The sequence below is a fragment of the Schistosoma haematobium genome, chromosome ZW (genome assembly GCF_000699445.3).
Source record: "Schistosoma haematobium chromosome ZW, whole genome shotgun sequence".
Lineage (NCBI taxonomy): Eukaryota > Metazoa > Platyhelminthes > Trematoda > Strigeidida > Schistosomatidae > Schistosoma > Schistosoma haematobium.
The window spans coordinates 23,532,210-23,545,563 of NC_067195.1; the positions used below are offsets into that span (position 1 = coordinate 23,532,210).

At 31.0% G+C, this 13,354-nt stretch overlaps 1 protein-coding gene across 1 annotated transcript in view; it reads right to left on the bottom strand.

Moving 5' to 3' along the window:
- MS3_00003066 (uncharacterized protein) overlaps nt 1–13,354 on the bottom strand; it is a 71,643-nt gene that overhangs the window by 25,483 nt on the left and 32,806 nt on the right. Inside the window, exons 8-10 of the mRNA XM_051210747.1 lie at nt 9,389–9,505; nt 3,182–3,307; nt 2,182–2,361 (exon numbers count right to left, since the gene is read on the bottom strand). Coding sequence (XP_051070766.1) covers nt 2,182–2,361; nt 3,182–3,307; nt 9,389–9,505 — 423 coding nt within the window. The remainder of the gene's footprint in view (nt 1–2,181; nt 2,362–3,181; nt 3,308–9,388; nt 9,506–13,354) is intronic.

A 13,354-nucleotide genomic window follows, 5' to 3' on the forward strand; every position in this document is an offset into this window, starting at 1 on the left:
CACAATGTAAAACTAATAACTAAGTGTTTAAACATCAGTAAACTTGAAAAAGACAGTTGCTACAAAATTGTGTGTAGAACTTCCGAAGTATATTTCAAGTGTTAAGTATCTTTATACGATATTTAATAGTTAATTGTTTGATTAGGTAATAAGGTTGTCATAAACTGACTGAATTGATATGAAAAATATGTCTTTTTGCTATATATTTCGAACGATTTGATCGCAGATTTATTTGATCAAAATGTATTGAGTGAACATATCACATTTTTCTAATCAACTTCGTCGTTTCACCAACCTTTCAAAATTTTTAAAAAGCACTATTTGCTACAAATTATAACGTTCTGAGATTAATTTCCACGTCCACTGTTATGTGAGAAAGACCAGCCGAAATATATTGACATTTTCATTGGTTTGTGGTTAGGATGGTGAATGTACCACCATTATAACCATGCATCTTCTTTTAAAACTGATTAACCAATACTAACAAAGCTGCTGTTCACGAATCTTCAAACCATGATGTTTTTAATCTCTTGTTGAAGAGGGAGAAATCTGAGTAGAAATCATAAGTTATAGTTTCTAGTATTCATTATTAGTTTAACATATTTATGAATATCATAAAGTACGAGTATTTACTCATATTTTTCAAACAAATTTCAAATGTAATGTCACTGTATCCTTTATTTGTTGTCAGTTTATTAACATCGTTATTTATTATTTCTTCGACTCTGACACAAGAGAAAATTATAACTACATTTTGTGTTTAATATGGAATACAGATAATCGCATCCTCTGGTATTGATTACAACACTTTCAAATCAGAAGACACTGAAAGATATTTTTTTTGCATTTGTAATCTAAACTTAAACCAATATGTGTGATTTACAATTAGATATATATTCATTAAGATGAGTATTACTTGACATTTAACAATCAATCGTTTACTGGGTCAACTTGGATGCACAATATCAGACAAATTAACCATCTACGAGCAATAGATACAACTAATATAGTTACACCTTCTTAAGATGTAGTTGCATGCCAAAAACGAATGGCAAAAGAAGATAATGTCAAACATCAACAACATTCAAATCAACTAAGCCCTTAGTTACAATATCAGAAAAAATTCTCACTTTCCTGAGAAAAGTCACATATCTACGTTGTGCAATATAAACACTATTTTTGTGACTCAGTATTTGGTATCTTATTGTAGGATACAACTGTCTAAATTCAATGAAAGTTTACAGGCACATAATAAAGGATTTTCACAGACAAACAGTTAAGTCATTATTGTAGTTTTTGATATAAATAATTGTGTAGAACGTTTAAAACTATATGATCAGTAAGAGTAATAAACAATAAATTAGTCATATACCGTATACGGATTTTGATGATGACCAGAAAAATATAAAAATTTCATTGGCTTCAATTATTTGGAACTTTTAAAGAGGTAACTAAGTGGATACTCGTCAAGCCAAAATGATTAAACACTAATTTCGCAGAAAATAAGTGACATCTGTCAGTTCATTTCCAAACAAGATAATCCAGTGTATGGTAGTTATCAGTCAGATGATATGTATCAATAGCTCTATTTGAACTATTTCAAAATATTTGTGCTTATTAATGGTACTTGATTCCACGTTGATGATGAGATCACACGAAATATTAGTGCTTCTTGCCGTTGGTTCACTTTACAAATTTAAGCAAAGAAAAACCTATGCAGTCCTCAAATAGTATCGTTCCTACTTCGTTTATATTAGTAATTGTATGTAATTTTAGTTAATTTTGCTGATAGTAAATAATTTATTTTAGGTGGTATTGGCGTTTATACAAAGACTTACAGTAAATAATTGAGTTATGAAAATAGATTTATGGGTAAAAGAGTATTGATTACAAATGATAGCTGAAAGAAAACCAAGTGCTTCGATGATTAAAAATATTGAAAATAATAACAATCTTTGGAAAAACTGAATTCAGTTCCACTAATCCATACATTCTTATATACTTGTATTCGGTATCATACCAAGACGAAAAAGGCGTCCAGTGCTTCCAGCTTTTCAATGATGGTCTAACATTGATCCATTCATGATATCAATCTAAACTAAACAGTATCCACGACCCTATATTGACAATAAAATAAATATAATGACTTCTATTAATCTTATTTTACTTTCACTAATTTACCTGAAGTGACTTGGTTTCCGTTAAAATTTTGTGCAAGTGGGATTTCAAATATTTGTCATAATCATCAGATTCCGCCACTTTAATCATGGTTAAAAATGATGGTAGAATATAGGGAATTAATTCGTTTGACTCATATAACCATTGTAAAATAAGTGGCAGAATATATTTATATCTGACATTCTGAAATAAAATGGAAAAAAGTATGCAAATATTATAGAATTAATCAGATATTACATTAGATCCAATAAATAGTTACTAGTTGATGAAAGAAATATCAGATATGTTGAGGATAGATTTATATGAAATGAATGGCGTTGACACGCAATTTATACGTCGATTTTCATTTTTTATAGCTAAAGTTTTCTAAAGATTGAAGTCATACCGTAAAACGTTTAAAATAATGACCAATCGTAATATGTTTAGATCTAATCTGTTGTTGTTCAACATCATGTAAATCATGTAATTTAGTTAGCTTATTATTTTTACTACAAATAGGCATCACAATCTATTTAGTTGAAGTATGATTTAAGCATCTCCCCCTGTTACATTAGGTTCTTTTAACAAAATTAATTGAAAATTTGAGAATAATATATGTAGATGGGATAATTTCAAGTGATAAGCTAGAGTTCACCTTGATATCTTATTCAATTTTAGCTCAAGGTTTTGACTTATGAAGTTACAAGTGGGCTAGTTTCCCACGAACAAGATGCCGATTGCAGAATATTTCAGAGTGGTTACGGTTTTAAGGAATTTTGATCAATAATAAAGTTTGGACAAGAAGGAATAGATATTTTGTGCTTTCTGCTTTAAACGTATTTTTCATTTGTGATGTGAATAAACGTAAACTGCATATTATACTCACGAATAGCATGATGGGCGAGTAAGGAGGTGTTTAATTTCCCTTCAGTTAACCACCCCATTCCAGTAAAAGAAGTAAGAATTTTAAAAATAAACCTCGCTCCAATGCGAATCATAATCAATAATCGTGTAATCAACTTACAGGTTCAAATAAGGGTATAACTTTAGGGAGTCGGCCAAAGAATTCTTTCTTCTGATTTAATGATTTATCATTCAATGTTAGTAAACCTTCGTAAGAAAGAACTACTGGTTCGTTAAATACCTTTAACTAAGAAGATAACATGAATAATGCATAAAGTATGAAGTATTTTTAATGTATATATGTTTTTTATAATATTTTGTAATATAAATGTACATAATCTTCACAAAATGGTGTCATTTAAAGAATAGTTGGTAAAGGAGTGCCAAGAAATATATTTCATAACCTCTACAAGAATCTTAGAATTTCATAGTAAAGGTGACGCCTAATATTCCAGATAAAAGAGGCTGAATCAGAAGATAAGCAGATATTTTCCACATACTGATGACTATCCAACACTGTCGTCTAGACTGCATTCACCAAACAGTTTCACTTAATCAGTAAACTTCGATTCATAAACTAATATTTTGAAAGTTATTTGTGGGCATGAAAAATGAATTAATGAGGATGGACATATTAATAAATACCAATACTCATAGACCATGTATACTTCAGAAATAAAATGTAGTTCTCATTGATCACTGTTACTATTGGGTTTACTCATTAAACTTTTCATCACGCGGATATTTTAACGAGTACGCTATTCCTGGTTAATTTTATATCTTATTCTTATTGCTTTACTTATTCTGTTGTTGTAGGAATGTACAAAATACAGCTATTTAGTTTAACAAAGACGAAAATAAATCAGCATGTTACAAAACAATCTAGCACGTATATGATTTAGGTCCCTTTATATTAATTTTTGCTTGATTATTCCATGATCAACTAATTGCACGTAGTTGAAAATGAAGTGTAAAGACAATGAAATCGTTGTTCATTGCATTATTTATCCTCAATAATCCGATTGTAGTCCCAACTTTTGCTTCACATTACAGACATCTTAGTAGAAAATGCTCTGTCAAGAGAATTTATGAAATATATTTCTCATTACATGTTACATTTCATTTTTATCAACGTGCCCATGCCTGTGAACTGGCCTGTATTCCATAATTATTTTCAGAATATGTATTTATTTATTCATTTTTTAACCGAAATTACTTAATTAACGCCAACGGATATTAAAGTATTGGTTTATTCTTACTTCTACATTCAGGCTCTGAATAATGTTCGCATTTGTGACTGTAATATCATTAATGTGTCATCACTAATGATGATAAGAGTTCTCTAAGGAGACCTTTGCAATTATTTGGAACATTCGATGCACTACTATCGGACCTATGTTTAATGTGTATGCTAACAAAGCCATTGAAAATAAACTGTTATTATTAGTTAGGTAGTTTAATTAATTTTATTTTTAAGCCATATACTATATCCAGTTATCAAAATAATACTATTTTCTTTTATTTCGTACTAAATAATGCCAGTTAGAAGGGTTATACCAACTTGAGAGTAAACGAAAGTTTGTAGTCATATTCTATAATAATTTAACCCATGTTTTAAGGAATGTCAGTTCTCTTTTTTATACATTTTATAAAATGTCAGCTTACATTGCATGATTCACAGTTATCAACTTTACTTAATAATTAAATTTGTCAACTTCGTACTCAGCTAACAGTTGATATTTTGACTGAAATTTGATCAGTCTTGGTTGGTATGAGTGAATCTACTGCGAACTGCCTAAATATAATCATTGTGGCACATTCCATATAAACTTGTGTCATAATGGCTACATCAAGGCAATTGCACTGGCTAAACATATACCAAACATGTCTGATAACATTTCAGTCAAAATATCAACAACGAGATCATCCAAATTATTAAAAATTAAACTAAAACTCATATATATATTGCATAAGTAAGTGGTTTTCTGGGCTCATTAGGAAAGTGGATGCCACATTGACGTTTAAAGCGGACGGTAATGGGCTCGAACCCCGGAGTGAACAACTCTAGGATGATGGTGTATCCAGCTAAAGAATCTCAAAAAGAACGAAACGTGCATCGTGTATACCAAAGCTAGCTGCATTCCATCTGTTTATATTAGTTAATGTAGTTTTTTAATTATAAATGCTTAAGTTACTAGATTACATTAGGTTAATGAGAAACAAGCCTTGCAGTAGTTTTGTATTTTTAGCTGTCACTCAGTTCAAAGCCCTGTCATTTTTATAGAAAATACACAGACAATGATATCCGTAGTCAAAGTAGTAGCTAAAACTACAGGTCATCAAATTTCTTTCACCAGATTAATAATTCATTCTTTAGTTTTCTTGTGAACAGGATAATAAATATTATGACCAAAATATTGATTATTTACATAATGTTATCATGAAATATGTTTACAATCATAGATAAGGAACCATTTATTCTTGTTTACTTGGAATGATTGTCATGAATAATGATGAAAAATATAAAAAGCAGAAACATCAATAACTTGAACTAAACATTAAACATTTTGTTTCACTCTAATCACATAAACCATGAATTAAAAAGTTGATTATCAGCATCTACAGAACAATTATCAATCTCTTTTTATCTATTCATCTTAATAAACATGTTAAATGATATGAATGTTTATCTGTGAACAATTGATGATAGAATATTAATAATAAGCAAGATTGTTCGTTTGTTCAATATAATGTTTGAAGAAAGTTGATGATCGAGTAAACAAGTGACAATGAGTATATTGATTCTTGTTGTTGTGGATGTCAGTGATCTCTAGGAACAAAAATTAATTTAGTTTTGTAAGAGAGCGCAAAAGCCAATATTTTTATGAAGACATGTAATAACGAATGTTAAGTATGACCTTTTTAACTTTAAAAAGAACACATAGTTTTCTGTATTTAACGTAAAATTTATTAAACAATTGTCAATTTTAAAACAAACTATGTTCTATCATTGCATAGTAATCTGAAGCTAATCATTAACGAATTATTCAGTATTTCGAGATTCTTTTGGATGATGCGTGTCGCCTTAGATGATAGCAAACACTATTGAAGTTTACTAAATGATATCTGCTATACAAATAACTTTTTTTCAAATCAGTTTTTTGTTTCATAAGTGATAAGTAACTTAGGGGTGTGATGCTGGCCTTTGTCGACACCCATTCTGTGAGCTATGATAATTAAGTTTGAACTAAAATTTTACAAGGACGGTTTTCAAAGGGCAACTGCTTGCTGTAAAGGTTTATCTGTGGACTTGAATTTTCGACTGACAAACATATAAAGTAAATAACGCATATTGAAATTCATATATTTAGCACCAAATAATACACTTAAGAATACATGATTTATTTAAAGATAACCGTGATACGAATAACCTTAGAGAAAAAAGCACCAAAATACACTCTAAACCATGTTTTATTCTCTACGAACAAGCCTTATTAATAAGATTTTCTGTCATCCTGATTTTTCCCTGTCTCATTTAATAATCATGAGAGTGTAAAAATGGTAATAATTTCATCCCATAAATTTATCCTAACTTCAGTTTATTAATCATATGGTTCTCTACACATCACTCAAAAAATTAGAATGAGTGTATAAAATAAAATAGTAATTTGTATTTAACTGCTCGTTCGTAACTACTACAAAAAAAACCATTTTCTATAAGTCTTAGAAACCCCATTCGCTACGATAATCATATTTTCTTAACCAGCTTGACCAACTTGTGTGAGCCAATCAGCAACTATAATTTACTTCTAAAAATAGATGAAATTTATGGCACAGGACAATGGACATGGGATTTGGATAGTACATCGTGAAAATTTACGTGGATTAAATGAAGTCAGTATTTTTGGCACAAATAGTTTTTCTTGCAGCCTAAACATATGAGCCTACCTTTCTTTTATGCCCAAGAGGTTTTTCGTCAAGGGAACGAAAAAAGGTGGGACTTTCAACCTGGATGACATTCAAGTAAATACAGAAAGTACAAATTTTATTAGTGAACCAGAAACATTGTTTACCGTTTAACAATATTCGTATACATTAGTTGCAAAAACATCCATACATACTAAAGAAAAGGTGTTCACATTATGGTGTGAGCGTACTCACTGCAAAAAGTTAGGTATTATATGAATGTAGTAAAACTTTTGATGCTCTTCCAGAAATTTGCTGGACATTTAATTCTTCTCCATCTTCATTAACGTAACATCTGACTGGCATCTATGGCATAACACTTCAAAAAACTTCCGTTTGGGTCAGAAATTTCGCTAGCTACAAATCCAAAGGTTACTCTCAAAAACCCCATAGGTGCATCTAGTATCACTAACTAGCAAAGCAGTATTCCTTCTCTGTTACACTTGTAGGTACCGTCAAGGCTTAGCGAAGTTCTTTTAATAGCACAACGAGAAGAAATTACTCTCCAGTTTGTTATTTATATTGCATTACATCTGTCCCTTGAGTCTCAACTTAACGACAACAGTTACAAATATTCGTGGTGTAAGTTAGGCAGACCTGGAAGTCTTGGTTAATTAAGCACCCGGCAATATTCTGTTTAGTTTTCTTTCAGTGTGTTGGATACACGAAGTCAATTATAACAATGGCTGCGATTCGGGAAACCGAAAATGGATGAATGCTTCTTGTTTGATCTTCTGGAAAACGACAGAATAGTAGTCTATTTTTATGAACAGTCTTTTCGCCATCCAAACATCAAGGCAGCATCAAAATTTACAGTAACTAGCTTTTCAAATAAACTAGCCTTCCGATGGAATCAACCACTTACAAAAATCAATTTCAACAGCTTCTCAACTAAGCTTTTTGAAATATAAATAGAGGTATGATGATATGACAGGATTAATGTGAAGCGTAGATTTGAAGTAGAATTGAAAAATTGCTGTATTTCTTGATTCGAATGAAGACTCTCAATTAGATAGGTATGAAAATGAGTGATCTACATGTGTTTAGCACATCCATTAACGATCTGTTTACAGCTAGATTTACCACTAATAAGTATACTTTATGATAAATAACCAGTCTGACTAACTTGTATTTTTCAACAATTAATGATAGTGAATCCTTGGATAGCACTGAAAGCATAGTGCAAATCTAGTACAATTAAAAGTCCTATTGAGTTAACTTAAAACTTTGGACAGACTTAATAATCAAGACTTTAATCTGATGATCACAATGTTATCTAAGCTCACTTATGAATCAACTGAGAAGATATATTGAATATAGTATATCGTGAATAAGATGTGAATCACCATTAATTGGTAAATTCCATAAACTTAACAACTTAGTACATCATAGTTTATGTTACAAATACTCGATATTCTAAACCATGATTGAAATATTATGAATTTAGACAGAGTCGAATACCTGCATGATAGCCATATCTTATGTTTAAAAAATAACATACAGCTTTGCAGTATACATGTTGTTTGTAATATATCTAAACTTCTCACACGAACCTTGGTTGTGGCTAACTAGACAGTAATTCCATGGTTTCAAAAAAGTGCTTTAAAAAAGTGATTCAATCAAATTCGGATAATTAGATAGTACAGCAAGAGGAAATTTATTAAACGGATTAAATTCAAGCCTCATTTTACATTTCAAGATGAATGAATTAACTATTGTCGAAGAAAGCTCCTTGAAGAATAAAATCGAGTTTTCAAGGCACTAGTCAGTGATTTATAAATTTGATCATCCTATAATTGTGTCTCATCCAATTCTATAACATACTTCGTATGGGATAAAAAGCTAAAGGTCATTGATTGACTGGTTTTAGCTAATTATTTTAAATCAGTAATTGAATGTATGGAAATGTCATAAATTAGAAGTATGATTTGTAGGATAAATAGGTTTTGTGAATTAGATATTCACCAAGCTTAAAACATGTTTGTTTATTTTTGTAATGAGCCCACCTTCATTTACCTGGTAGATGTAAGTTTTTGCCACAGTCTACGTTGAATCTGATTGACTGACTGACCTGGTAATTATATATGTATATAAAAGTCGATTGAAAAAATTCGTTTATCATGTACACTGATCAATAGAAATTTATTGCAGGTATATACAACTACATTCATTTGATTTATTGAATTAAAACAATCATTTTACATCGTTTTCTTAACTTGATGTAAACTTCATCTTATTTGTTTACACTTCCTAACAAGGTGATCTTAGAAGAGTTTTCTGCTGTTATTCCATGAAGTGACCAATAGAAACGTGCCCTATGGTTAGCAAAGCAAAATGAGTAATCTAAAAACTGTCAACTTACTAAAGCAAAAAGCTGTGATGTCGGTCTTTCACGAACATCCTTACTGATCATTTTACGTACAGGTTCTAATAAAGCTCTGGGTAGTCGTTCACATATTTTTTCAAAATTATTTGGGATCTAGAAAAAAGGAAGAAGATGAAAAACAAATAATTAGAAAGCTGACTTTTATCATCATAATATTTCGTATCATTGAGTTGGACACAGAACAAACAAGTTAATTACGTAACTTTATTCATTGATGTAAATCTCTTTTCACTGATATTCAGCTTGGTTCATTGATGAAAATATCAATATAAATGTATTTATAGTGGGTAAGTTCTGATTGATGTTGGGGTCTGCTATTTTTAAGTGTTGCCTAGTAACTGGCTACAAATACGAATATACACTGAATACTAATTACAAACATGTTATTTAGGATTTTAATTATTTATTTATCCATCATGTGGATAACGTTTTATTACTTTTGACTTATTCAATCCAATGTTATGGCTGGTTGCTATATGTCTGAGCCATATATATATATATATATATATATATATTAACGATATTTATCATCTAATTGAAGGCTAGTGTGTAACATCGAAAAAACACTGCGTTTTCGTCTTTTGCATATTGTTCTTGTCCCATGGATACCATAGATTTAAAGAGTTAATTGCTATGACAATTCAGGTTAATGAGAATAAAATATGGAAGTACCGTTTGTTAATAATAAAATATTTTTTCGGTTAAGAAGTTAAATTTCATAATCATATGACTTCAGTTAATGAATTATTGAAATCTCATAATCGCTAAACAGGTATTTTTTGTTAGTAACATAATTAACCTCATTTTATACTCAAGATCCCATGTGAGAGAACTAAAGTTTTTTAGAGATTTAGATAACAAACCATTGAAAATATACATTATGACATTTTGTTGTTTTAGCCATACAGAGTAAGCATATTATTAGTAAAATGAATAAAATTCTGACACAATAAAATGAGTTTAGTGATTATATAACAGAATAATAAGTGATTGGGTTCTTCAATAAAACTGAAAAAATTCGACCGTTCGAATCAAGATGTTTTTAATCTAGATACTGGACATATTTTAAAACACTACTGAGGAGTTTCATACTGGGACGAAACGGAGTTTCAGTGCTTTCAGGTTTTCAGTGGTGGTCTGACATTGTCTGACTCGTGATTTCACCGGAACTCTACAATCTTCACAACTAAAAACAGATAAGTATACATACATTAATCATGATTATTTTCTGTCGGTAGAGATATTCCGTATAACAAGCATCTTAACTTATTAGTTAACCAACAGTTATATTTTCTCTGTTACTACGATAATCTAATCGTCTAACAGTAGACATCCGGCTGTGACGCGGATTTTCTCCAAGTTAAACGAAAATTTTCATATAAGTTCTGTTTAACACAATATCTAGATTATCAGCGACAAGAGACGAGTTCTTAAATTTCTAATAGGAAGCCATAATAAAGAGTCAACGAAGTAATTGACTAATACACTAACACCATTGAATATTTTATGCTCTCTATCACAAAGTAATTGTGGTAGATTGCTACTTGGTAGTTTCAAATTGTTAAAATCTTATCGAGCACTCGAGATAGTAAGCTTATTCCTCCAAGAGACCTAAATTAAAAAATCCTAATAAATCCTTAATAAGGACAACACGGACATCCATGTAATAGAAATAAAGCTAACCCCATTTCGTAATATGAATTAACTTGTTTCTTTGATGACAATTATCTTCTAAATCCAGGACATTTATTGAATTGTCTATTTGGAAATATTTACTGTCACTAATAACTTATGTTTTGTAACAACAAACATCAGTAATGAAGTATGGATACACAGAATTAATTTATACCTGGTTAATTGTTACATACTATATTTATTTGTTCTACTAACCATTTACAAAATATATAATTAACATAATATCATAGATACTTTTTTTAATAGTAATTATTATTTTTCTTCTCTATCAATACTGAATCCTTTATTTTCGGAAGATATTAGTTGAATATGTTTATGACGCCAATATCTAATATTTAGTCTCATTATCTGCCTATTATTATATGTTCACATTGTAAATGAATTAAAAGGTTTTTTTGTATCGGAAATAAAGTTTTACATTGTTTCACTGGATCATTTGTTATCATGAAATAATCAATAAATAAGATGAACAAATTCATATTAAAAGCTTCAATGTATTTTAAAGGCTGTTTTAAATAAATTAAACTTTTCCTATTTGGTTCAAGAACGTGGAGATAAACATTGCCAACTTATAGGGACAGTGGGAGAATTCTGTGAATGGTAATCAGGTTCCTATATTTATGCATGATTTTCCTGATTGGTTGATAAATTGGATTGAGTTCAATATGTTTGTTGATTGCTGATTGACCTGAGTGCCAGGCTTCTAAAAATTCTCTAGTGTTTTCGGAGTTTCCTCTGTCTAAGATTTCTACATTTTTCCAATCGAATGAGTGTCCGTAGTTATCCACGTGTATTGATATAAGTGAAGAGATATCATGGCGTTTGACTGCTGATTGATGTTCATGTAGGCGAAGGTGGAGGGGGGGTCCGCTTTGTCCGATGTAGTGTTTGTCTCAGTTGGTACAATTTATTTTGTAGATGATGTTTGATTTGTTTCCCTTTGTTATTTTATCCTTTGGTTTGCATAGGATTGATTGTAGTGATTTTGTCGGTTTGTATGCTACACCTATCCCAAACGTTTTCAGCAGTCTCGTTTCGGTTTCTGATATTCCTTGTATGTACGGTAGGGTGATCCTTTTGTTGATTTTTGTGCTTGGCTTGGGTTCTGATGCTGCGTGCGGTTGGTGTTTTTTGATGAAGTTGATTGGGTAGCCGTTCTTTTGAAATATGTCCTTCAGGTATTTCTCTCCATTTTTCGTGCTGCCAGTGTGCTGCCGTGTGTCCTCGCCTTCTTGAACAATGTGTGTACAATCAATCCTATGCAAACCAAAGGATAAAATAACAAAGGGAAACAAATCAAACATCATCTACAAAATAAATTGTACCAACTGAGACAAACACTACATCGGACAAAGCGGACCCCCCCTCCACCTTCGCCTACATGAACATCAATCAGCAGTCAAACGCCATGATATCTCTTCACTTATATCAATACACGTGGATAACTACGGACACTCATTCGATTGGAAAATGTAGAAATCTTAGACAGAGGAAACTCCGAAAACACTAGAGAATTTTTAGAAGCCTGGCACTCAGGTCAATCAGCAATCAACAAACATATTGAACTCAATCCAATTTATCAACCAATCAGGAAAATCATGCATAAATATAGGAACAAAAATCAAGCCAATGGGAGACACAACCAAAACAAAGTAAACAATGATAAATTTAAGGTCAATAAGAACCAATCAACATCGAGGTGCACAGAACAAGCTATAAAACACATATGGAGAAATTCGAACACTTCACTTCTATCTGAAGTTTGTGCTGATGATGTCGTTCAGAAGAACGATGAAAGTTCCACGACCAAACCATCCAGCTCAGAGAACAAAACGCCACCAAAATCATCCACCTGAGCTACAAATCTTCTCCACCATCTCAGGTATATTTTAAACTAAGATAGACGCATTTAGATTTTCTCAAGTGTTCATGCACTATCACTGTACATACGAAATACAAAAATTCCACTTTCCAGTGCAAATATGAAAAAAAGTGGATAATCAGTTTCGTGAATGTTATTCTTAGATATGCAACATAACTAGTCGTTCGATTATTTGAGTAATTTCAAAAAGCCTCCATTCTGATCAGATAATAGAAGTTTAGATAAAGCAAAAAGAAGCATAACTTAACTGCCAGATGGCAGTTATTAAATAGATCGAACTTAACAGTTGTTTATTTCTAGTACAGAACTCTAGGAGTACACACTTTTGACCGCATCAAGGGCCGAACATGGGACCTCTGTTAGCA